The 24,160-nt window shown below is 37.4% G+C and overlaps 4 protein-coding genes and 1 non-coding gene across 5 annotated transcripts; all 5 read left to right on the top strand.

Moving 5' to 3' along the window:
• Nucleotides 1–2,484: 2,484 nt before the first annotated feature.
• LOC114824664 (U6 spliceosomal RNA) lies at nucleotides 2,485–2,588 on the top strand. Its single transcript, XR_003772937.1, has one exon. It is a non-coding gene; the product is annotated as a U6 spliceosomal RNA (small nuclear RNA).
• Nucleotides 2,589–3,792: 1,204 nt separating this feature from the next.
• On the top strand, nucleotides 3,793–4,472 carry LOC103400616 (cysteine proteinase inhibitor B). Its single transcript, XM_008339267.4, has one exon. The coding sequence runs from the start codon at nucleotides 3,900–3,902 to the stop codon at nucleotides 4,269–4,271; it is 372 nt and encodes a 123-aa protein (XP_008337489.1). The 5' UTR covers nucleotides 3,793–3,899; the 3' UTR covers nucleotides 4,272–4,472.
• Nucleotides 4,473–6,699: 2,227 nt separating this feature from the next.
• LOC103400617 (small ribosomal subunit protein eS8) lies at nucleotides 6,700–9,372 on the top strand. Its single transcript, XM_008339268.4, has 5 exons — nucleotides 6,700–6,874; nucleotides 6,963–7,035; nucleotides 7,888–8,221; nucleotides 8,702–8,871; nucleotides 8,959–9,372. Exons 1-5 carry the CDS (start codon nucleotides 6,871–6,873, stop codon nucleotides 9,041–9,043), a joined length of 666 nt encoding a protein of 221 aa, XP_008337490.1. The 5' UTR covers nucleotides 6,700–6,870; the 3' UTR covers nucleotides 9,044–9,372.
• A 3,920-nt stretch (nucleotides 9,373–13,292) lies between these two features.
• LOC103431518 (disease resistance protein RPV1-like) lies at nucleotides 13,293–23,252 on the top strand. Its single transcript, XM_070820409.1, has 4 exons — nucleotides 13,293–13,896; nucleotides 14,694–15,783; nucleotides 15,920–16,273; nucleotides 16,366–23,252. The coding sequence occupies exons 1-4, from the start codon at nucleotides 13,394–13,396 to the stop codon at nucleotides 19,717–19,719; spliced, it is 5,301 nt and encodes a 1,766-aa protein (XP_070676510.1). The 5' UTR covers nucleotides 13,293–13,393; the 3' UTR covers nucleotides 19,720–23,252.
• On the top strand, nucleotides 19,836–22,797 carry LOC103445265 (disease resistance protein RPV1-like). The gene is made up of 2 exons (XM_070820928.1): nucleotides 19,836–22,393; nucleotides 22,485–22,797. The coding sequence occupies exons 1-2, from the start codon at nucleotides 19,836–19,838 to the stop codon at nucleotides 22,795–22,797; spliced, it is 2,871 nt and encodes a 956-aa protein (XP_070677029.1).
• Nucleotides 23,253–24,160: the final 908 nt, after the last annotated feature.

Here is a 24,160-nt window from a genome sequence, read left to right as displayed (position 1 = left end):
TAAGTGATGGATTTATTTGGTGAATGAACCTTCAACTCACTGCGTCACACATTTAAACGTTCTTTTTTTTTGTAGTTCAATTGAATTTAATGTTAACTATTCTATCATTTTACTAAATGATTTCTGATTTGGTTGGTTTAGTCACTGTGCAATACTATAAGGCGAGAATGGGAACCAAAAATGTAGAACGAAAATGTTCAAATGAAAAGATTACTAACATTTTCTCAGTATTAAAATTTGTCAATTTTTTCATTTTTGGCAAGAAATTTTGAACTGCGTTCCAAAGAAGATTAATTATTAAAGCTACCTTCCTTCACCAGTGTTTGCAGCTAATGGAATATTGATGTGAAATTGAATCAATTATAAGCAATCATGACAGAGAAAGATGACAGAAGGGAGATAGGGGAGGATTAAGGGATGAATTGGGTTGTGAGTTTAACTGAATTGAAGTTTTGCCGATATATGTTGATTTGTACTTAATAAATTTAGTAATTTAATAAACTTATTTTTTTATTATTTTTACGTGCTTGCATTATATTCGTATTTAAAAATAAGTTTTTATCACAAATGGTTTCGGAGATTGACCAAACTCATCATTTTGGTTCCTCACTTTCAAAATTAATCAATGTCGTCCCTGACTCACATCAATTTGGTATTTCCATTAAGATTCCGTCAACTATTATGTTAGTTTGTACATGGCACCCACAAATCTAATCAAATGGTGACATGTGGATTACACAAAATAAGGGTTTTTATCGCAAATGGTCTCTGACATTGATCCAACTCTTCATTTTGGTCCATGAGTTTCAAAAATCAATAAATTTGGTCCCTGACTTTCACTACTGCACATCAATTTATTCCCTCTGTTAATATGGTCTCACTAATCCAATTATATGGCTCAACGTTGATTAATCATAAGAAACTATTTTTTTAAGTGTGAACCAAAAAAAGAGTATTATGCGTTGACATTTTTCTCACATCCCACAACCCCAATTGGAAAAAAAAAATTAATCTAAATTCAATAAAATCAAATCCAAATTCAATTCAAATTTGATAGGATTTATGATTATAACCAACTAGAGAGAATGAGAAGTGAGTTAAGGAGGCCAAGTACTTTAGTGGTGTGCCTTCTTTTTCCTTTTGAGCATACCCTCATGAAGACGACGATGATCTTCTTTTTTCTTTTACTTTTGGTTTTTAGTTTCTTATTTTACTTTTAGTTTTAAATCTTAAAAAAAAAATCTTATAGTTAATCCATGTGGTGCTATATGATTAGATTAGTTGGACAACAAATATTGATGAAACTTTAACAGAATGATTAAATTGATGTGCGGTATTGAAAGTTAGGGACCAAATTTATCGATTTTTGAAACTCAAGGACCAAAATGAGGAATTTGATCAATGTTAGGGATCATTTGCGATAAAAACTTTTATTTTGTGTAATCCACATGTCACAATTTCATTGGATTTGTAGGTTTCACATACAAAATAACAAAATAGTTGACGGAATCTTAACGGTAGTACCAAATTGATGTGTAGTAGTGAATATCAAAGCCAATATTGATTGATTTTGAAAATAAGGGACCAAAATGATGAATTTGATCAATTTCAAATATCATTTATGATAAAAACCTCTTAAAAATTTGTATTTAGCACTAGAACTTTCCAAAGTTCAAATCCCGAATCCGAACCTACTCCAAACTTTTTCAGAACATATCTCCCACGTGAATGTTGTCAATTGTGTTTTTGGCTTTTACTTGATAAAAAAAACTCCTTCCACCTCTCCAGTCCACAGCAGCTTAGCAAGTTGCATACATGCAATCTCCAATGTGGCTGCACTCTCCCAACTAGATCCACACGTGTCGCTCTCTCATACTCTCTGTGTCTTACAGATAACACCAAAACCAGCCTCTGCCACCGTACTCTTCCCCCCATTCTCTATGCTCCGTCAACTGCAGAGACCCGAGGCGATAAGCATCACAACAGTAGGACATAGAACTGAATTATATGAAACGAGTTTATGCAAGTGGTGCTTTATGACATAAAGGTGTTGAATTTTTGTATGGCAGCGAGTGTTTAAATCTGATCGGCGGCGAGTATAACATGTAATTTAATAAAATCTATTATTGATAAATTAAAAAAAAACGAGTTTATCTTCATGTGATTCGATTTTACAAAATATGGTTATGCTTGTATGTGTAAATTTATGCATTCAATATTATTAGATCACGATGTCACAACCATCATGAATTCATCACGAGTAAGTTCTTCGTTAACAATAATAGGCAGATGTGATGACTTCCAAATGTAATAACCAAATGTTTGAAGTTATTATCTTCATATATAAATTTCTACTTCAATTTATATAGAATTAATGACTTATATAATAGTTTGTTTGCTCACTGTACACTCCAGTTCGAGTTTCTCTTTCACAATTATAATAACTATGTAAAATAATTTATCAATAAAAGAGTAAGTGTGTTTGTCCTCTACGAAGGACATGTGATAAAATTGGATGATTCATAAAAGATTAGTATGGCAGCTTCACAAAGATGACACGCATAAAACGAAAAATTGTCCAAATTTGTTTGTGAATATGAATTTGTTCACTATATGAGATTTTTGCTCATTGGATTTGTGTGACCGATACTTTTAAGATTAGAAGCGCTCATACGTAGTAACTGACTTTAGCATAATTATATATTTTTTAATTTGATTCTTAACAAAATTTCAGAAAATTCAATTAGGCAAAGATGATCATCCGGTGAAGCAGCTACAAAACAGAAAACTATACGACATGAATTTTGGCTTCTCCAAAAAGCAGAAATTGAAGGGAGAAAAATGAACCCCCATCAAATCCTCTATCCCTCGTCTGATCAGTGCCAGTCGGTGTGTGTACACGGAGGTAGTTTGCGACGTGTCGATTTCCCAGCAAACTAAGACGCGGCATGCCGTTTGTGTTACAATCCCCACCTTCTTAATTTGCGTGTCCAAACGCCCCATATTTTTTGGTAAATTTTTTGGTGTGAGAAGAATATGAGTTGTACCACCTATGTTATTATACAAATGGTAGAATATGTATATTAAAAAGTTAATAACTTAAAAAAAAGAAAATTAAAAACACATGTACTATTCTTGTTCCGATCACGATGAAAATTTTGAGTAATGTTATTCATACCATGTTGTTATACCATATTTCTATATCACCTTAGTGGCATCTAATGTGAACATCCACATCATTCGAAAAATTTGCAAAACCCAAAGAAATGAAGGAGAAAGACTTTTTGTATACCATAATTATTATTTAATTAATTAATTTTTCTTAATTATTAGTTTATTAAATAATAAACTAAATTTAAAATTTTAATTAATTAAAAAAACGTGGTTGTCCATATCAAATACTACTTAAATAGTAAGAAAATGTTATACAAAAATACTCCACGATCTACCTCACAAAGGTAAGTCCAATAACTATGGGTGCGTTTGGTACGTGGGACGGGACGGGACGGAACGGGACGAGGCGTTCCGTCCCGCGTTTGGTGCGCTAAAAATGGGTGGAACGGGCTGTTCCACGGGACAGATTTTGGGTGTTTTTGCGTCCCACATGCCCCCCTGGAACGGGTTTGTTCCACGTCTGTGGAACACAATGTTTTACCATTTTAAGACAAATATACCCCATGTCTTTTTCAAAAATTACACCTTCGTTCCGTCCCGTTCCGTCCCGTCCCGTTCTGTCTCGTTCCGTCCCGTCTGCGTACCAAACGCACCCTAAGACCCACCAGATTCTGCCAAAGCCATCATTTTCAATCCTCACCACACCACAGCAAATTTCGTAAACCAGAAAAACCCACTAACAAAATCGAATCAATTTCCTGATTTCCAACAAACAATACAAAATCATGATGAAAGTTCCGATTTTTGCCCTTCTGATCTGCCTCCTCTTCGTCGCGTCGAATGGGTACGGCGGCATGCTCGGGGGAAGGAAGGAGATCGAGAACGTGAAGACGAACAAGGAGGTTCAAGAGTTGGGGAGGTTTTCGGTAGAGGAGTATAACAGGCAGAGGGGTACCCAGAAGATGGACGGCGGCGGAGAGCTTCAGTTCTTGGAGGTGGTGGAGGCGCAGAGCCAGGTGGTTTCCGGGATCAAGTACTACGTCAAGGTGTCGGCGGTGAGGAATGGTGTCCACATGTTGTTCGATTCGGAGGTGGTGGTGAAGCCGTGGCTCCGTTCCAAGCAATTGCTCAACTTTGCCCCTCACGGCCCCAAATGATTGATTCGAATTGGGATTCAAAATGTTTGATCTCGAATCTGTGTTTGTTTGTACCAAATTACTAATCTCGAACCATCTGATTTTTCTTTTTTGTTTCTGGGTTTTTGTTTTGTTATTTGTGTTGGGAATCTGGGTTGTGTAAAATATGGAATGTGTTCATGCCGTTGTATCAATAAATGGGGTCTGCTGTGAATCCGTGAACCGCTTTCTTTGCAAGTTTTCGCGCTTTTCGAAACGTCACGGAACTGTGAATCCGTGAATCCGCTTTCTTGGCAAGTTTTTATCTAAGTGCAACGTGTAAGAAACTGTGCACCATGCAAGCCAGAGAAGGACCTCTCACCGCCTCAGCCTCCGCCAAACTCAAAGCACATGCCCCACCCGGACCACCCCTCCAGGCTCCAGCCACAGACCATGGATTGACCTCCACCTTCCTAAATTCAGTTACCTAACTGAAAATGCAAAGGCAAATAGATTTAAAAAAAGAATGGATGAAATATAAAGATCTTAGTATTCTAAATTCATTTTTAAAACATTTTTTAAAAACATTTTTTGAAAACAGTTTTCTTTAAGACTTAAAAACTTGATTGGTTTGCGATTTAAAAATTTTAAATCTTACAACTTAAACTAGACAAAGAGATTTAAAAATAGAGGTCGTAGGAGAAGGAGAAAGACGAGAGATGAGGAAAGAAAGTAAGAGATGATTGAAGAAAAGAGAAAGAAGATAGAGGATTATACGAGATAGAGGAAGATGAGTGAGAGAAAGAAATAATCGGAAGAATGAAGAGAGCGGATTGGAGGTTAGACGAAAAAGGTAAAAAAAAAAAGAGGAGAGAGAAAGAATAAAAGATAGAAAGATAGATTTGAAGTAAGAGGAAATGAGGGAGAGAAAAAAAAAGTGAGTTTAAGTTTAAAAACTCACTTTTTATGTTTTTAGAGAAAAACTATATTTTTTAGTTAGTTTTGAGATCAGTTTTTTAAAATAATCTTACCACATAAGTTTTTAAGGCCTAAAACTTGCAAATTATTTTTAAGTTTAAAAAGTTAGATTCAAGTCGAATACAGACCTTAAATATTTCTCTAATGTTTATGATTTATCCTCATTTTCATCTCTTTATCGGATTTTTATCAAAAAAAAATTTAAGCACTGGTTGTCACCATCGTAAAATTTATATTATAACCAAACATGAATCGGTATTTTCCTATCAAACACGTTTTAATGTTCTTTTTTTTCTCTTAAAATCATTCTCAAATTAAACCACCGCACATGTGTATAAAGTTTTTTAAAATCCTCTCAAATCCCAAGGGAAATTTGGAAAAATAACCAAAATTTGAACTCTATATAGAATTATAGCTACCCTTTTAAATTTATGATAATTATAACCAAAATCTAATATAAAAGTACTAATATACCCTTATGATTAAACACTTTTTACAAAACAAATTCAAAGTCTCACTTCAACAACCTAGACAATTCCAGCCCTCTCAAAAAGCTCAAAAGCTCAGCCAATTTCTAATGAGAAGTTTTATTAAGCTATTGGTTATTTTTTCATCTGATATTAACAGTTACTTTTCTAAATTTTTCAAAAAACCCAATCTTTGTCATCTTCTTCCCATCCCAACAAAACCTAGAGGTTGGTGCCTCACGCAATGTTACAATTTGTTTTCCGAAGACAATCATATCATTTATTCAAGGTAACCACTAAGCAATAAGCTCTCACCCTTTCTTTCCCTCTTGCATTTCTCTTTGTTGAAGATCAAATTGGATTTAAGTACAAGTTAAATCAAATTGGGCTTTGATCTGTAACAAGATTTATAGAAAAAGGATTGTGCTTTTTGTAGATCAACTGTTTGCAGAGTTGATTTTCAGAAGAAAAGGTGTTGGAATCAGATAACACCAAAACGAGTTTTGCGGTTACAACTCTAATATTTGTAATGGTGGGCGTAGTTGCTTCCCTCATCGTTAAAAGGGTATAATTCTATATGGGGTCTAAATTTTGGTTATTTTTCCAAATTTCCCTTGGGATTTGAGAGGATTTTAAAAAACTTTATACACATGTGCGGTGGTTTAATTTGAGAATGATTTTAAGAGAGAAAAAAAGAACATTAAAACGTGTTTGATAGGAAAATACCGATTCATGTTTGGTTCTAATTATAATAAAATTAAAATGATGGCTATAATTCTATATGGGGTCCAAATTTTGGTTATTTTTCCAAATTTCTCAAATCCAAGTTTGACTACACCCGCTAAATCTCTACTCGGAAAAATATTTTATAAAATTCACACAATGACATTCTTAAAATCATTCAACCGACCTTATTTAGTGGAATAATACTTGATTGTTTGTTTTGTAAGTTATCGAACGGTCCGAAATTGTCGGGTGGTATTTATGCAATTTTTCAAGAAAAACACAAGAAGGAAAAAGGAAAAATAAAATAAAAATAGCCACAGAAAAGGACGAAAATATCCTTCAGGCTCGTATAATCGCCCTAGGGTTTTGACAGCCACCCGCTTTTGAAAAAAGAAGGTTTCAGGGTTTTACTTTAGCCGAAGCGCGGAGGAGGGGGAGGTCTCGCCGAAGCTCTCTCTCACTCCGGAACCATGGGTACCACTCAGACCCTCTCTCTCTCTCTCTTTTCCTCTCACTCTCTCTGTATGTGTGTCACCGGTTTTGTATATGTGATAATATGCAGGTATCTCACGTGACTCGATGCACAAGCGCCGTGCTACTGGAGGCAAGAAGAAGGCATGGAGGAAGAAGAGAAAGTAATGCTTTCTACCTTCAATTCCATTTCTCTCTCTGCTTTACTCTTTGATTGCTTGTTAATTTTCCTTCATTTTCTATTATTTGCCCTTTGTAATATTTTGTTTTATCGATTTGTTATGCTGTAATTAGGCAAAAGATCCGTTATTAATCGTAAATTATTTATGGGTTTTTCGTTGTGTTCTCCAATTTTTTGTGGGTATGTTGGTGCCTGCTTTTATTGGATTGCTAGGCTAAATACTGGGTTCTATGTGGTAATTATGATTAGTGCTTGTCTTAAAGAATGTGATGTGTATCTTAACTTCTACAAATGCAACTGAAGTCTCGCTTGTGTTTTTTATTTGAATTTCTATAGGCTGAAACACCGAGTTTCATCTGTTTTGATTTTTTGGGTTGGTATGCTTTTGTGAGGTATAAAATTTTGCTACATGGCTCTGTCTATTTCATGGTATCTAGGTTTTACAATTTTGGCGCATAAAACTGAAAAGAATCTTAATTTCAATATGTCGTTTCTGCTGTAAATGAATTTTGGAGTTTGTTAGTCCTGTTAAACATTCTCATTTGTTTGCTTAGTCGAAGCAGTGATATCGATAGAAAGAATGTGAAATGAACCATCACAGGTTTTCCTTTGGGCTTCCCAGGAAGAGAATAGAATAGGATTGAATTAGCGTAGATCTTGAATCCCATTGGTACTGTGCATGTGGCATTGCCTAGAATGGGGAATTTAGAGGGAATTTAGAGGGAATTTAACCATCTAGGATTTTTGGGGAATAAAATTGTTGATTTTGCTTGCAAGATAGACAATTGTAAGGTTATGAATTTTTAATTGTATCTCATTCTTTGGACTTAACCAGGTATGAGCTCGGCCGTCAGCCTGCAAATACTAAGCTCTCCAGCAACAAGACTGTAAGGAGAATCCGTGTGCGAGGAGGCAATGTCAAATGGAGAGCTCTCAGGTTGGATACTGGGAACTTCTCGTGGGGCAGCGAAGCCGTTACTCGCAAAACCCGTCTCCTGGATGTTGTATACAATGCCTCAAACAATGAGCTTGTTAGAACACAAACTCTGGTGAAAGGCGCCATTGTCCAGGTGGATGCAGCTCCATTTAAGCAATGGTACCTCCAGCATTATGGAGTTGAAATTGGCAGAAGGAAGAAGTCTGCTGTTGCTAAGAAGGATACCCCAGAGGTAAGCTTTTTGTGAATTCAGACACCTTTTGTTTGCTACATTGGGCGGGATAATTTATTGACCCTCTACTTACTTACATATCATCATTGTCAATATGAGCAACTTGGCTTGAAAATTAGTATTCACTTCTGAATGGTTGCACTGACTTGTAACTGCACATGGTTGTTGAATTGCATGGTGAGGTTAGTGAGGTTAGCGTTGAGAGAAGTATTGAGAAGTGATGTCAAATCTCACTGTCCTATTTGGTTATAATAGAAACACGAATGATGTAGGTATGTATTGTTAGGGCCCATCTGTTTTTTTCAGTAACTTATAGGCGATGGTGTGTATGTGCATGGTTTGTGAAATAAGGATAAATGGTTTCTTATAGGCTTTCATGTTATCACCCGTCCTTTTCAGTTCTCACTTTGTATTTGTTAGTGGATGGTAATTTCATTTCATTATCACACTAACGAGTTCTATCTTTATATGTACAAGCAGGAAGGAGAAGGAACTACAGAGGAAGCAAAGAAGAGTAATCATGTTGCCAGGAAACTTGAGAAACGTCAGCAAGGTCGCACTCTAGACCCCCATATTGAAGAGCAGTTTGGAGGTGGGAGATTGCTGGCTTGCATATCTTCCCGTCCAGGCCAATGTGGCAGATGTGATGGGTGGGTCTAATAACTCGTGTTACTATTCTCTTGAGTTGTATTCCTTTGTTTGCATCATCTTATTTTGTCTTGCATACTTTTCGTCAGGTACATCTTGGAGGGTAAGGAACTTGAGTTTTACATGAAGAAGCTCCAGAGGAAGAAGGGAAAGGGTGCTGGCGCTGCTGCATAAACAGTTTGTCGACGAGGCTCTTTCTTTTTTGGCTTTCGATGAGATCCGTTTTAGCTGGAACCTTTTTCATTTGTCTAGGACATATGCTGGTTGCCTGTGTGCTAATGCAAATCTTTCGAGTTTTGCTTGGCATATCCGGTATTTCAAGATTTTGACAATTGTTTTTTGACCAATCACTAGTCATTTGATATCTTTGTGGTGCGAGTCGAAGTAAACTGGTGTAGTGAATGTTGAGTTTGGTGGATTTGGATACAATTCAATCTGGAGTTTTATGAACTCTAAATCTTGGTGTTTGTGGGCTGTTTGATCTAAGAAAGAAGTTTCTGCAATGCGTCCAGTTTCTTTAGACGATGCCATTCTGGTAAAAGACCTACCATGTGAATCTTTTACGTGAATTAATTCGTTGTTTCAATGATGGTTCAAACAAGCAGGCCACAATTTTCTCACCATGGTGTGGAGTGATTACTTTTTAACTAACTGAGTTACAAGGCGTATATGTTTTTTTCCTTCTTTTAATAAAACAATATTGGAGGGTTCATGACTAAATCATACAATGAGTTACTTATAATTAAATAGGCCGCGGTTTTAAGGTTCGACACCCTAAAACCAATTTAATCTCACTTTATCTTTTTAAACTGAATCTGCCTCACTTTTGTGTACATGTTGGCAAAGATTTAACAATTTTAGAGGTTTAGGACGGTTTGAAAATTTCTCACCTCACCAAACAAAGGCTCATTACTATTAGCATGACATGAAATGTCTCGACAGCCCTTTCATTCGTCGTTCATAACGAAAATGGGGTGAAATGACTCGATTTTGGTTGTTTTGGAGGCAAAGTAAGACAAATTCAGATTAAAAAATATAAATTAAGACGAAAAAATAATTTTAGAGGGCTAATTAATCAAATATCAAATTTGAAATCGAACTTGAGACTTCTCGCGGACAAACAAAGACAGAATAGTACCATAAGAGCCAAATAGTAAGAGACAATTTTGAGGCAAATCTCTCGCCAATATTGGTATTATCGTCAGTATTCGGGTGGTGACTTGTTCTTTCTTGGATTGATCAGGTTGATTTGAGATTGTTGTGCTTTAAAAAAAAAAACTATTTATTAAAAAATTTGGTAAAACAATTTATTATTATTATTATTTTTTAAACTGATGTTAGTGACAATAGAAAAGTATAGAAAAGTAGAAGCAAGTCTACGTACTTGTTTGGTACTGAGGTGCTTTTATAAAAAGTGGGTATAAAAAAAAGCTGAGCTCAAAAATGTGTTTGGTAAACACTAAAAAACAGCTTATTTTCACAGTTTTGGGTGAAAAAAAGCTGAAAATGTGAAGCAGCAAAAATGAGCTTAATCTCACAGCATAACAGAAATAATTTTTTTTCAAAGTACAACAATACCAAACCAGCCCGTTGCTTAAAAAAAAGTGTTTTTTTCAATGGCCATTTAATGAAATTTTCAAATAGCTTGTGTAATTTTTAATCTTTGTCCTTACATTATTCCCTTTGGTAATTTTTTTTTAATACATCAATATTTTTATACTAAGACCAACTCCAATGGTTGGGTTAAAAGCCAAATTTTTTAGCCCATAAATAGTTTTTCTGCTTCAACCCTTCTGGCTTAACATTTTAGCCCATGATTATTAAAGAATGAACTTAGACTATTTTTTTTCTTAAATTAAATTAAAAATAAATAAATATGTATACTATCGTAAATTAATTTTATGAACATTTTAATCTAAAAATATTTAAATTATGATAAATATTGAAAAATTATGAAATTTTTCACACAGCAAGCCTTCAACTTTCACCAATCTTTCAACCATAACCTAACTTTCAATTCACCAACCATTCAACACCAAACTTTCAACTTCCACCGATCATAAACACCACCACCATCCTGCCTGCCGCCATTGCAGTTTTCTTGAAACTTTGCAATGATTTTATCCCACAAAACCTTCTTATTTTGATTTGTGCCAACTGCATCATCTTCCCTAACAGAAACTCATGCCAAGCATAAAACAACATCTTCCTCACAAGTCCAATTACAACCTCTAATATGCTCTCTTGCCATGTTGAACAATTTGGAAATGGAAAGAAATGGTAGAAAGATCAATTGGAAGAATTGTAGGAGAAATTTGAGTTTTGTGGGGATGTTTGAACAAATACATAGGTATTTATAGAATTTTTGGGTGAATTTTAGTTAAATATATATTTTTAAATTATTTTAGCCATTGGATTTAAATTTGGGCCGTTAGATCTATTTTTTTACCATTAGATTTGATTATATTCGATCTCAGCCGTTGGATTCAATGTATTTTAAAATAACATATTCTAAAAAAATTAAATTTGAACCTGGACCGTTGGATCAACCAACAATCCTTAAAGCCCAGCCCTTGGATTAAAATTATAGCCATTGGGATGATGATGTTGGCCGACACAAAGCTGACAGCGGGGCCCACCCCTGTCGGGAAAGCCTTGCAAGCCCACCGCGTGTTTGGAGCGTGGGTCGGCCGAGACTGGCCCAAGTGCCAGCGAGTCCACTTGAATGGGGGGAGAATTTTGGGGGGGGTATTTGGCCCAGCTTTGGCATTTGGCTTTTAACCCAATGTTTTAGCATGGGTTGGGTGGTGTTTGGGGGGAATACATGGGGAAATTTAGCTTTTAACCCACCATTGGAGTTGGTCTAAGGGGAGGGGAAGTTCGGTTAAGTCACATAGGCAGCCTAACATATTCACATCAATTTTATATAAAAGTTCACCAAATACTCAGACATTCTTTAACAAAAAAAAGTTTACCAAACATTCAACAACTTTATTTTACCATTGTTTATTCTCACAGCACATAAACAAATTTTGTTTTGTAAAGTAGAACAATACTAAAGACGAATTTGAATCACATTATTACTAGCTAAGTCTATTCTCTTTCACTTAATGTAAATAATATTGTATGTTCCAAGAAAAAAAAAAGAGAAATTTTATTTGAACCCGTATAACCTCTTTTACACCAAACTTAAATTTTAAATGTGAAGTGTCTTTTTTTATCCTATTGCATAATTACCATAAAGTACAAGATAAAATTAACAATAAAACTAATATGTATCAATAAACCCACTCCAAATAATCAAACCATTACTATCATGCAATCTTTCTCTTGCGCTCTATTCTTGCTAAAATCCTAAGATGCTCTAATAAAGAATAAGCTCTTTTTGACAAATGGATATTGATTTTGAAGTTTTCGATCCTCCAACTAAAATATGAACTGATTTATGAGTTTTTATTTTATGAACTCAAAGAAAAAATTCGATGTGCCATTGTTGGCCTATCTCAGGATATGATTTTCCTACATCTATGTAAGTCTTAAGCAGATGGACTCCCATTCCTCAAACAATTATTTCAATCCCTCAAATATGGTTTAGCTTACAAAGGGCCTGAAGCATTACAAGATAACATATATTGTTTGTAGCAGGGAAATATTACTTGAACATTTTCCACACCTTTTGACCTCACCTAGATTAGAAGTGCAGGCATGGATGCTAATAAAAAAATGGTATGTCTCGCATTACTTCAGGGTTTCATCATTTCTTCCGACTTTTTGAGGGCTTGCTAGTTGCTTTGTCTTGTCAAAAAGCTCTGCGTTAACATAGATGGCAGCCAGGTTACTAGGTTACTATATGTTGACCAATTGCATTTTTCTATGTCTTGTGTTTCCATTTCCGCCGGAACTCTTTTTACTCCTTCAAAATCATTTAAGGCCACATAGCTCTACATCCATATATTATAAGTAGACACACCAAATATGAAAGAGAATGAGAGAACTTAAACTAATGAGTACACACTCCCTCCAAAGGATACTGCACTCTCAGTACCTAACAAAGAAGAGATGTTTGGTCTCTTACAAAAATTGACGGCACCCAGTACAAATGAACAAGAAGTTTCTCAAATTCTCATCAGTTCTTTTGATTTCGATTTATATTTCTATTAAATCATGAAGAATTTGAAAGGAAATACAACAAACTTGATGGAAGTAGAGAATGTCAAAGAAGAAAATGTATGCTTTGACTTTGATTTTTATCTTTTGAAAATGGGTGTAAAGAAAAATTAACATACTGAATTGAGTTTGTGAGGGTAATTTAGGTAGTAAATTTAGATTTAAAAAGATATTGATAGTTTAACTAAAATTAATATAAGTGGAAAGTGGGTTTAAATAAAATTTCAAAAAACGGCCCATCATCTTCTGACTCACTGCCACAATTGCCACAATTTTTTTCTTCCCTCTACGTTTCATCATTTTCCACTAACCTCGTTGACCTGCACTCCTCTGTTCATCCCCGATCATTCTCCGTCAATGGCTTCTTCTTCTTCTTTTTCTGAATCGCCGTCTTCCTCCGGCCGTCGTCGTCGAAAATACGACGTTTTCCTCAACTTCAGAGGCGAAGACACTCGCAGGTCCTTCGTCAGCCATCTCTACAGAGCTCTGGACCAGAAAGCCATCCACACTTTCATCGACGCCGAAGAGCTCCGGAAAGGCAACCACCTCTCCGACCTACTCACAGCCATTCGAAACTCGAGGGTCTCGATCGTAGTTTTCTCTCCAAACTATGCTTCTTCCACCTGGTGCCTCAAAGAACTCGTCCAAATTCTGGAATGTATGGACTCGGACGACCAGACTGTGGTGCCCGTCTTCTACGACGTCGATCCGTCTCACGTCCGCAAGCGCAAGAGGAGTTTTGCGGAGGCGTTTGCGAGACACGAACTTGACTCCGTGGCTGAGATGGCGGAGGTGCGGAGCTGGAAGTCAGCTCTTACTAGAGCCTGCAATTTATCCGGCTGGGATTCGCGAAATTACAAGTAATTCTACTTTGTTCATAATCTAATTATAGTTTTGGTTCCTGTTTTCAGATTTCTTATATGCAAATTTTACTTTCGATTCGCGAAATTAGATGTAATTCTACTTTGTTCATAGCTAATTATAGTTTTGGCTCCTGTTTTCGTATTTCTTATTTGCAAATTTTCCTTCCGATTCGCAAAATTACAATTAATTCTACTTTGTTCATAAGCTAATTATAGTTTTGGATCCTGTTTCCGGATTTCTTGTATGCAAATTTTACTTTCGATTCGCAAAATTACAAGTAATTCTACTTTGTTCATAGTCTAATTATAGTGTTGGTTCCTATTTTCGTATTTCTTATATGCAAATTTTACTTTCGATTTGTGAAAAACAAGTAATTCTACCTTGTTCATAGTCTAATTATAGAGTTGGTTCCTCTTTTTGGATCTCTTGTATGCAAATTTTACTTCCAATTCCCGAAATTCCAGTTAATTCTACTTTGTTCATAGTCTAATTATAGTTTTGTTTCCTGCTTTAAGATTTCTTGTGTGCAAATTGTACTTTCGATTTGTGAAATTACAAGTAATTCTACTTTGTTCATATTCTGATTAGTTTGGTTCCCTAATTTGGGATTTCTTGGATGCAAAATTTTCTTTGGATTCGTGAAATTATAAGTAATTTTACTTTGTTCAGTCTTAAACTCTTAATTGGTGTTGGTATTACAGTATTATTGTTTACTATCAAATGCAGTAAGACTTACTTTGATTCTTTACAGACGAAATGCTGAACTTTTATTTATTTATTCTTAATTTCACAGGGATGATGCAAGGCTTGTTGAAGAAATTGTACAAGATATCTTTGATAAATTGATCCACATGTCGTCAAGTAAAGGTGATGGCTTGGTTGGAATGGATTCCCACCTAGATGAAATGAATTTGCGATTATGTCTTGGCACGGAGGATGTTCGCTTTGTTGGAATATGGGGTATGGGTGGAATAGGCAAAACAACCATTGCCAGAGCTGTTTATGAGGAAATCGCTTGTCAATTTGAAGCTTACTGCTTTCTTGAAAATGTCAAGGAAGGTTTCTCCAGGCATGGTGCGGTACATATGCAGGAAGAGCTTTTATCCAGAATCTTGAAGGAAAAGGTGCGAAGTTTAGGAACTTTGGACAAAGGGTCCAAGATGATAAGGAAAAGACTAGCTAAGAAAAAAGTTTTCCTTGTTCTTGATGATGTGGACAATATAGTCCAAGTTGAAGGCTTACTAGGAAAGCAACGCTCATTTGGCTGCGGAAGTAGAATTATTATAACAACACGAGATGTGCAATTACTAAGCGGAGTTGATGCAATATATAGGCCCCAGTTTTTAAGTGACGATGAGGCTGTTGACCTCTTTATGCAATATGCCTTCAGAACAAACCAACCCACAAGAGACTACAATCATCTCACATGCCACGCCATAGAATATGCTCAAGGTTTGCCTTTAGCCCTCAAAGTCTTGGGGGCTTTTCTTGATAACAAAAGTGTACGCGAGTGGGAAGATGTGTTAGAGAAGATAAGGAAAATCCCACACATGGGAATTCAGGATGTGCTTAGAACAAGTTTTGATGGGCTGGATGATTCAGAGAAGGACATTTTTTTGGACATTGCTTGTTTCTTTAAAGGAATGGGAAAAGATTATGTAACAAAAATCCTGGACGGTTGTGGCTTCTATCCTCATAGTGGGTTAAGAGTTCTAATTGATAGAGGTCTCGTAACAATCTCGTGTTATGGTACACTCGAGATGCATGATTTACTAGCAGAAATGGGTTGGGAAATTGTCCCCCAAGAATCTATTAAAGATCCCGGGAGATGCAGTAGGCTGTGGAGTTATGAAGATGTTCATCCCGTGTTAACTCAAAATACAGTAAGATACAATCATCCATACTGTCCTTTTCATATGCAATTAGTATAGAAACATGTATTTATTTTATATACGTAATTATATGGTTACGGCCTTATGGGTATTTGCACTTACTTAAATTCCATCATTCTCTATCCAGGCTACAAAAGCTATTGAGAGCATAGTCCTGGACTTGTCAAACAAATCAGAAGAAGTATACTTAAATGCTGAAGCTTTTGTTGGAATGACAAGGCTAAGACTGCTACGTATCGAATATCATAACCACTCTATATACTATGATGACGAAGACCTTTCCTGTGAGGAACTTTGCCATGCAGGACATGATTTCATACAACACCTGAGTGGGGACTTAAAATATCTTTCTCATGAGTTGAGGTGTCTCTTTTGGCATGGATGCCCCCTAAATTCTTTGCCATCCAATTTTCACCCCAACAACCTAGTTGACCTTGACATGCAATATAGTAACATCCAACAACTTTGGGAAGGAACCAAGGTACAATCATCTTTTTCATATTTTTCTTTAAAATTGGCAAATTTCTCATATGCTTTGTTATGTAATCCATGTTTTCCTGGATATTTGAACAGCGTTTGAAAAGGTTGAAGTTCATCAATTTAAGCCACTCACAGTATCTTGAAAGAACCCCTGACTTCACTGAGGCGAAAAATCTGGAGACCTTATTCCTGGAAGGTTGTGAGAGTTTATTTGAGGTTCATCCATCCATTTCATCTCTTCAAAACCTTGATGTTTTGAGTCTAAAAGGGTGCAAAGAACTGAGGAAATTTCCAAGCAGCATTCGTATGAAATCTCTTACAAGCCTTATTCTTTCCGGCTGCTCAAATTTTGAGAAGTTTCCGGATATTTCAGAAGTTATGGAGAATCTATCAGTGCTTCTTTTAGACGAGACTGCAATTAAAGAACTGCCTTCATCAATCAAATATCTTACAGGGCTAGTTTCTTTAGACTTAAGAGGTTGCAAAAGACTTCAGGGTCTTCCAAGCAGCATTTATTTGAGATCTCTCAAATATCTTAATCTTTCTGGCTGCTCAAATTTGCTGAAGTTCCCAGAGATTTCAGAAGTTAGGAAGCAACTTTCAGAGCTTTATTTAGATGAGACTGCAATTAGAAAACTGCCTTCATCAATTAAAAATCTTACTGGGCTCATTACTTTGCACCTTACCGGCTGCCTAGAGCTCAAAAGTCTTCCCAGCAGCATCTGCCAACTCGAGTCCCTTAGATATATTACTCTATCTGGCAGCTCAAAATTTGAGAAGTTTCCAGAGATCTCAGACATCATGAAGGAACTCTCAGAGCTTCACTTAGATGGGACTGCAATTAAAGAACTGCCCTCGTCAATGAAAAATCTTACGGGGCTTGTTACTTTGAACTTAAAAGATTGCCTAGAGCTTCAAAGTCTTCCAAGCAGTATCTGCCAACTCAAGTCCCTAAAAAGTATTACTCTTCATGGCTGTAAACATCTCAATAAGTTTCCAGATATTTTAAAAGGTATGAAGTCGCTTTCAGAGCTTTATTTAGATGAAACTACAATTAGAAGACTGCCTTCATCAATTAAATATCTTACTGGGCTCGTTACTTTGCACCTTACTAGCTGCCTAGAGCTTACAAGTCTTCCAAGCGGCTTCTGCCAACTCAAGTCCCTTAGATATGTTACTCTATCTGGCTGCTCAAAATTTGAGAAGTTTCCAGAGATCTCAGATGTTATGAAGGAACTCTCAGAGCTTCATTTAGATGGGACTGCAATTAAAGAACTGCCCTCGTCAATTAAGAATCTTACGGGGCTTGTTAGTTTGAACTTAAAAGATTGCGTGGAGCTTCAAAGTCTTCCAAGCAGCATCTGCCAACTCAAATCCCTAAAAGATGTTACTCTTTATGGCTGTAAAAGTCTCAAGATGTTTCCAGAGATTTTAGAAGTTATTAAGAATCTTTCAGAACTTTGTTTGGATTACACTGCAGTTAGAGATTTGCCCATTTCAATTAAAAATCTTACAGGACTTCGTACTTTAGACCTAAAGGGCTGCCTACAACTTAAAAGTCTTCCAAGTAGCATCTCCCAACTCAAGTCCCTTAGATGTGTTACTCTCTCTGGCTGCAAAAATCTTGAGAAGTTTCCAGAAATTTCAGTATCTATGAAGCAGCTTTCAGAGCTTTATCTGGATGAGACTGCAATTGAAGAATTGCCATCGTCGATAAAACATCTTACGGGGCTCAAAACTTTGAGCCTAAAAGGATGCTTGAAGCTTAAAATTCTGCCATGCAGTATCTGTCAACTCAAGTCCCTGAGATATTTTACTCTTTCTGGCTGCTCAAATCTTGAGAAGTTTCCAGAGATTTTAGAAGTTATGGAAGAACTCTGGTACCTTTATTTAGATGGGACTGCAATTATGGAACTACCCTCGTCAATTGAAAATCTTACCGGGCTGAATACTTTGAAGCTAAATGGTTGTCTAGGGCTTCATAGTCTTCCAAGCAGCATCTGCCAACTCAAGTCTCTTAGAAATGTTTCTCTTTCTGGCTGCTCAAGTTTTGAGAAGTTTCCTGAGATTTCAAAAGTTACAGAAGGGTTCACTTACCTTTGTTTAGATAAGACAGCAATTAAAGAACTTCCCTCATCAATTATAAATCTTTCTGGGGTCGAATCTTTGAACCTAGAAGGTTGCCAAGGCCTTAAAAGTCTTCCATGCAGCATCTGGGAACTCAAGTGCCTTAGAGATGTCAATCTTTCTTGCTGCTCAAATTTTCAGAAGTTTCCAGAGATTTCAATGGTTGTGAAGGGGTTATCGAGTCTTCATTTGAATGGTACTGCAATTGAAGAATTGCCGTCGTCAATTAAAAATCTTACGGAGCTTGTTACTTTGGACTTAAAGTGTTGCGTGAAGCTTAAAAGTCTTCCAAGCAGTATCTGTCAACTCAAGTCCCTTAGATATGTTACTCTTTCTGGCTGCTCAAATCTTGAGAAGTTTCCAGAGATTTTAGAAGTTATGGAAGAACTCTGGTGCCTTTATTTAGATGGGACTGCAATTAAGGAACTACCCTCGTCAATTGGAAATCTTTCCGGGCTGAATACTTTGAAGCTAAATGGTTGTCTAAGGCTTCAAAGTCTTCCAAGCAGCATCTGCCAACTCAAGTCTCTTAGAAATGTTTCTCTTTCTGGCTGCTCAAGTTTTGAGAAGTTTCCTGAGATTTCAAAAGTTACAGAAGGGTTCACTTACCTTTGTTTAGATAAGACAGCAATTAAAGAACTTCCCTCATCAATTATAAATCTTTCTGGGGTCGAATCTTTGAACCTAGAAGGTTGCCAAGGTCTTAAAAGTCTTCCATGTGGCATCTGGGAACTCAAGTGCCTTAGAGATGTCAATCTTTCTTGCTGCTCAAATTTTCAGAAGTTTCCAGAGATTTCAATGGTTGTGAAGGGGTTATGGAGTCTTCGTTTAAATGGGACTGCAATTGAAGAATTGCCGTCGTCAATTAAAAATCTTACAGAGCTTGTTACTTTGGACTTAAAGGGTTGCGTGAAGCTTAAAAGTCTTCCAAGCAGTATCTGTCAACTCAAGTCCCTTAGATATGTTACTCTTTCTGGCTGCTCAAATCTTGAGAAGTTTCCAGAGATTTTAGAAGTTATGGAAGAGCTCTGGTGCCTTTATTTAGATGGGACTGCAATTCAGGAACTACCCTCGTCAATTGAAAATCTTTCCGGGCTGAATACTTTGAAGCTAAATGGTTGTCTAAGGCTTCAAAGTCTTCCAAGCAGCATCTGCCAACTCAAGTCTCTTAGAAATGTTTCTCTTTCTGGCTGCTCAAGTTTTGAGAAGTTTCCTGAGATTTCAAAAGTTACAGAAGGGTTCACTTACCTTTGTTTAGATAAGACAGCAATTAAAGAACTTCCCTCATCAATTATAAATCTTTCCGGGTCGAATCTTTGAACCTAGAAGGTTGCCGAGGTCTTAAAAGTCTTCCATGTGGCATCTGGGAACTCAAGTGCCTTAGAGATGTCAATCTTTCTCGCTGCTCAAATTTTCAGAAGTTTCCAGAGATTTCAATGGTTGTGAAGGGGTTATGGAGTCTTCGTTTAAATGGGACTGCAATTGAAGAATTGCCGTCGTCAATTAAAAATCTTACAGAGCTTGTTACTTTGGACTTGAAAGGTTGCGTGAAGCTTAAAAGTCTCCCGAGCAGTATCTGTCAACTCAAGTCCCTTAGATATGTTACTCTTTCTGGCTGCTCAAATCTTGAGAAGTTTCCAGAGATTTTAGAAGTTATGGAAGAGCTCTGGTGCCTTTATTTAGATGGGACTGCAATTCAGGAACTACCCTCGTCAATTGAAAATCTTTCCGGGCTGAATACTTTGAAGCTAAATGGTTGTCTAAGGCTTCAAAGTCTTCCAAGCAGCATCTGCCAACTCAAGTCTCTTAGAAATGTTTCTCTTTCTGGCTGCTCAAGTTTTGAGAAGTTTCCTGAGATTTCAAAAGTTACAGAAGGGTTCACTTACCTTTGTTTAGATAAGACAGCAATTAAAGAACTTCCCTCATCAATTATAAATCTTTCCGGGGTCGAATCTTTGAACCTAGAAGGTTGCCGAGGTCTTAAAAGTCTTCCATGTGGCATCTGGGAACTCAAGTGCCTTAGAGATGTCAATCTTTCTCGCTGCTCAAATTTTCAGAAGTTTCCAGAGATTTCAATGGTTGTGAAGGGGTTATGGAGTCTTCGTTTAAATGGGACTGCAATTGAAGAATTGCCGTCGTCAATTAAAAATCTTACAGAGCTTGTTACTTTGGACTTGAAAGGTTGCGTGAAGCTTAAAAGTCTCCCGAGCAGTATCTGTCAACTCAAGTCCCTTAGATATGTTACTCTTTCTGGCTGCTCAAATCTTGAGAAGTTTCCAGAGATTTTAGAAGTTATGGAAGAGCTCTGGTGCCTTTATTTAGATGGGACTGCAATTCAGGAACTACCCTCGTCAATTGAAAATCTTTCCGGGCTGAATACTTTGAAGCTAAATGGTTGTCTAAGGCTTCAAAGTCTTCCAAGCAGCATCTGCCAACTCAAGTCTCTTAGAAATGTTTCTCTTTCTGGCTGCTCAAGTTTTGAGAAGTTTCCTGAGATTTCAAAAGTTACAGAAGGGTTCACTTACCTTTGTTTAGATAAGACAGCAATTAAAGAACTTCCCTCATCAATTATAAATCTTTCCGGGGTCGAATCTTTGAACCTAGAAGGTTGCCGAGGTCTTAAAAGTCTTCCATGTGGCATCTGGGAACTCAAGTGCCTTAGAGATGTCAATCTTTCTCGCTGCTCAAATTTTCAGAAGTTTCCAGAGATTTCAATGGTTGTGAAGGGGTTATGGAGTCTTCGTTTAAATGGGACTGCAATTGAAGAATTGCCGTCGTCAATTAAAAATCTTACAGAGCTTGTTACTTTGGACTTGAAAGGTTGCGTGAAGCTTAAAAGTCTCCCGAGCAGTATCTGTCAACTCAAGTCCCTTAGATATGTTACTCTTTCTGGCTGCTCAAATCTTGAGAAGTTTCCAGAGATTTTAGAAGTTATGGAAGAGCTCTGGTGCCTTTATTTAGATGGGACTGCAATTCAGGAACTACCCTCGTCAATTGAAAATCTTTCCGGGCTGAATACTTTGAAGCTAAATGGTTGTCTAAGGCTTCAAAGTCTTCCAAGCAGCATCTGCCAACTCAAGTCTCTTAGAAATGTTTCTCTTTCTGGCTGCTCAAGTTTTGAGAAGTTTCCTGAGATTTCAAAAGTTACAGAAGGGTTCACTTACCTTTGTTTAGATAAGACAGCAATTAAAGAACTTCCCTCATCAATTATAAATCTTTCCGGGGTCGAATCTTTGAACCTAGAAGGTTGCCGAGGTCTTAAAAGTCTTCCATGTGGCATCTGGGAACTCAAGTGCCTTAGAGATGTCAATCTTTCTCGCTGCTCAAATTTTCAGAAGTTTCCAGAGATTTCAATGGTTGTGAAGGGGTTATGGAGTCTTCGTTTAAATGGGACTGCAATTGAAGAATTGCCGTCGTCAATTAAAAATCTTACAGAGCTTGTTACTTTGGACTTGAAAGGTTGCGTGAAGCTTAAAAGTCTCCCGAGCAGTATCTGTCAACTCAAGTCCCTTAGATATGTTACTCTTTCTGGCTGCTCAAATCTTGAGAAGTTTCCAGAGATTTTAGAAGTTATGGAAGAGCTCTGGTGCCTTTATTTAGATGGGACTGCAATTCAGGAACTACCCTCGTCAATTGAAAATCTTTCCGGGCTGAATACTTTGAAGCTAAATGGTTGTCTAAGGCTTCAAAGTCTTCCAAGCAGCATCTGCCAACTCAAGTCTCTTAGAAATGTTTCTCTTTCTGGCTGCTCAAGTTTTGAGAAGTTTCCTGAGATTTCAAAAGTTACAGAAGGGTTCACTTACCTTTCTTTAGATAGGACTGCAATACGAGAATTGCCGTTGTCAATTAAAAATCTTAAGGGTCTTGTTTCTTTGAACCTTAAGGACTGCAGAGAACTTAAGAGTCTTCCAAGCAGCATATGTCAACTCAAGTCCCTCAAATATGTCACTCTTTCTGGTTGTCCAAAGCTTGAGGTGCTTCCAAGTATTTTAGAGTATATTCAGGGATTATAGAATGCTTGATTAACAAAGTTGTTTCTGGATCTGTTACAGCTCTTATAAACCTTGGTTTCTTGAATTTCAAAGAAGTTTGGATTTTTCCAAGCATTACTGGAATGAAATCTTTGTAATCTTTGATCTTATTTGCTGCTCAAATATTGGGAAGTTTCCAAGTATTTCAGAAGTTATGAAGGAGAGCAATCAGTGCTCCACCAAATATGTGAGTGCAACTAAGTTTGGTCGGTTGGTTGTTGCTTCAGATCTGATTTTCTATCAACCTGTTGATGGAGTTGTGGCTGATGGAGTTAATGTGTTGTTGATACCTTTGGGGCTGGATTGTCTATTTCTGGGAAAGTTTGGCTGTAGCTGCTTTTGGGGCTATGGAGATGGGTTTTTGTAGTCCTGCTTGATTAGGAATGGAAGACATGGCTCTAGTAGCTTACGAATTGCTCAGTTGGATACCCACAGTTGGTACTCGCACCATGGGAAGTGGCAAGTGGCCGAACCGTTGGGGTTTCATTTTATGCTTTAAGAAACTCTAGAGCAATTGCAACTCTAGCATTTCTTGGGAGAAGGGTTGGGTTTGGCCATCTCCTGTTTGTGGCATTTTCATTCAGAGGACCCAATTTCCGAGCCCTGAAATTCTCAAGCCTGATGTGGCGGGTAAAGGATGATACATTCCTGATCTCTTGGGATTGTTTCCTGTTTCATCATGATTTCCAGATTTCCCTGTTTTATTAAAACATTCCCTTTATGTATTCTTTGTAGATTAATTATACTTGTAAATCAAGTCATTGTACACTATTTAAATCAATGATAATGCACCCTCTAAAGGATCGAGGGATTGAGCCAAAATACCTTCTTTTACTTTTGCTGTCTTGTCTGCAATTCCTCCTTTGAGTTATCTTTTATGGTATCCAGAGCCAGTGACTAACGTCTTTTTTTTTCGGATTCTTACTACTCTTCTCCATGGCTGCCTCAACCAGTTCGACTACTCCTTCCTCCGACATCTTCCCTTCTGTTTCTCATGCGATCTCCATCAAACTTGACTCTTCCAATTATCCTCTTTGGTTGGCTCAGTTGCTACCTGTTCTTCGCAGTCGTCAATTGTTGGCTTTTGTTGATGGTACTTCCATCTGCCCCTCGGCGTTCTTGTCCGACGCTACTGGCAACGCCTCTCCCAAGCCCAACCCCGCGTATGCTGACTGGGTTCAGAAGGACCAGCTTGTTCTTTCTTGGATCAATGGCTCTCTTGGTCACCAGGCCCTCGCCGCCACTGCTCGTCATTCCACTGCCCGTGATGTTTGGGTTGCTCTTCAGCAGCGTTTTGCTTCTACAAACCAAAGTCGCATTCTTCAGCTTCGTACTGCTTTCTTCCAGACCAAATGAGGTGATTCTTCAATTTCTGACTTTCTTGATAAGATCAATGGTATTGCAGATCAATTGGCTCTTGCCGGGGCACCTGTTTCTCCTGATGACATGGTGCCGGTCGTCATGTCTAATGTCGGCCCCAAATTTGAGAACACTGTTGCTGCTGCTCAGGCCCGTGACAAGCCCATCTCCCTTCCTGATCTTGAGGCTCTTCTTCTCGCTGCTGAACTTCGCCTTGCTGATCCTCCTGCTCCGCCGGACTCCAGCGTCTCGGCCCTGGTAGCCTCCCGCGGCTCTTCTGCCTCTCGTGGTCGCTTCTCTTCTGATCGCGGCGGCGATCGTGGCTCTGGCCGTTTCTCACGTGGGGGTGGTCGTCCTCAACATGATGGGTC

This window comes from Malus domestica, chromosome 04 (genome assembly GCF_042453785.1).
Source record: "Malus domestica chromosome 04, GDT2T_hap1".
NCBI classification, from domain to species: domain Eukaryota; kingdom Viridiplantae; phylum Streptophyta; class Magnoliopsida; order Rosales; family Rosaceae; genus Malus; species Malus domestica.
The sequence above is the reverse complement of the archived record's forward strand: the minus strand, read 5'-3'. Positions and strand labels throughout refer to the sequence as shown.

Coding starts and splice junctions, on each gene's coding strand:
- LOC103400616 (XM_008339267.4), top strand. CDS start 3,900: ATGATGAAAGTTCCGATTTTTGCCCTTCTGATCTGCCTCCTCTTCGTC.
- LOC103400617 (XM_008339268.4), top strand. Junction 7,036..7,887: donor GCATGGAGGAAGAAGAGAAA/GTAATGCTTTCT, acceptor GGACTTAACCAG/GTATGAGCTCGGCCGTCAGC. Junction 8,222..8,701: donor CTAAGAAGGATACCCCAGAG/GTAAGCTTTTTG, acceptor ATGTACAAGCAG/GAAGGAGAAGGAACTACAGA.
- LOC103431518 (XM_070820409.1), top strand. CDS start 13,394: ATGGCTTCTTCTTCTTCTTTTTCTGAATCGCCGTCTTCCTCCGGCCGT. Junction 15,784..15,919: donor CCGTGTTAACTCAAAATACA/GTAAGATACAAT, acceptor TTCTCTATCCAG/GCTACAAAAGCTATTGAGAG. Junction 16,274..16,365: donor AACTTTGGGAAGGAACCAAG/GTACAATCATCT, acceptor ATATTTGAACAG/CGTTTGAAAAGGTTGAAGTT.
- LOC103445265 (XM_070820928.1), top strand. CDS start 19,836: ATGGTTGTGAAGGGGTTATGGAGTCTTCGTTTAAATGGGACTGCAATT. Junction 22,394..22,484: donor GTGCTTCCAAGTATTTTAGA/GTATATTCAGGG, acceptor TGAATTTCAAAG/AAGTTTGGATTTTTCCAAGC.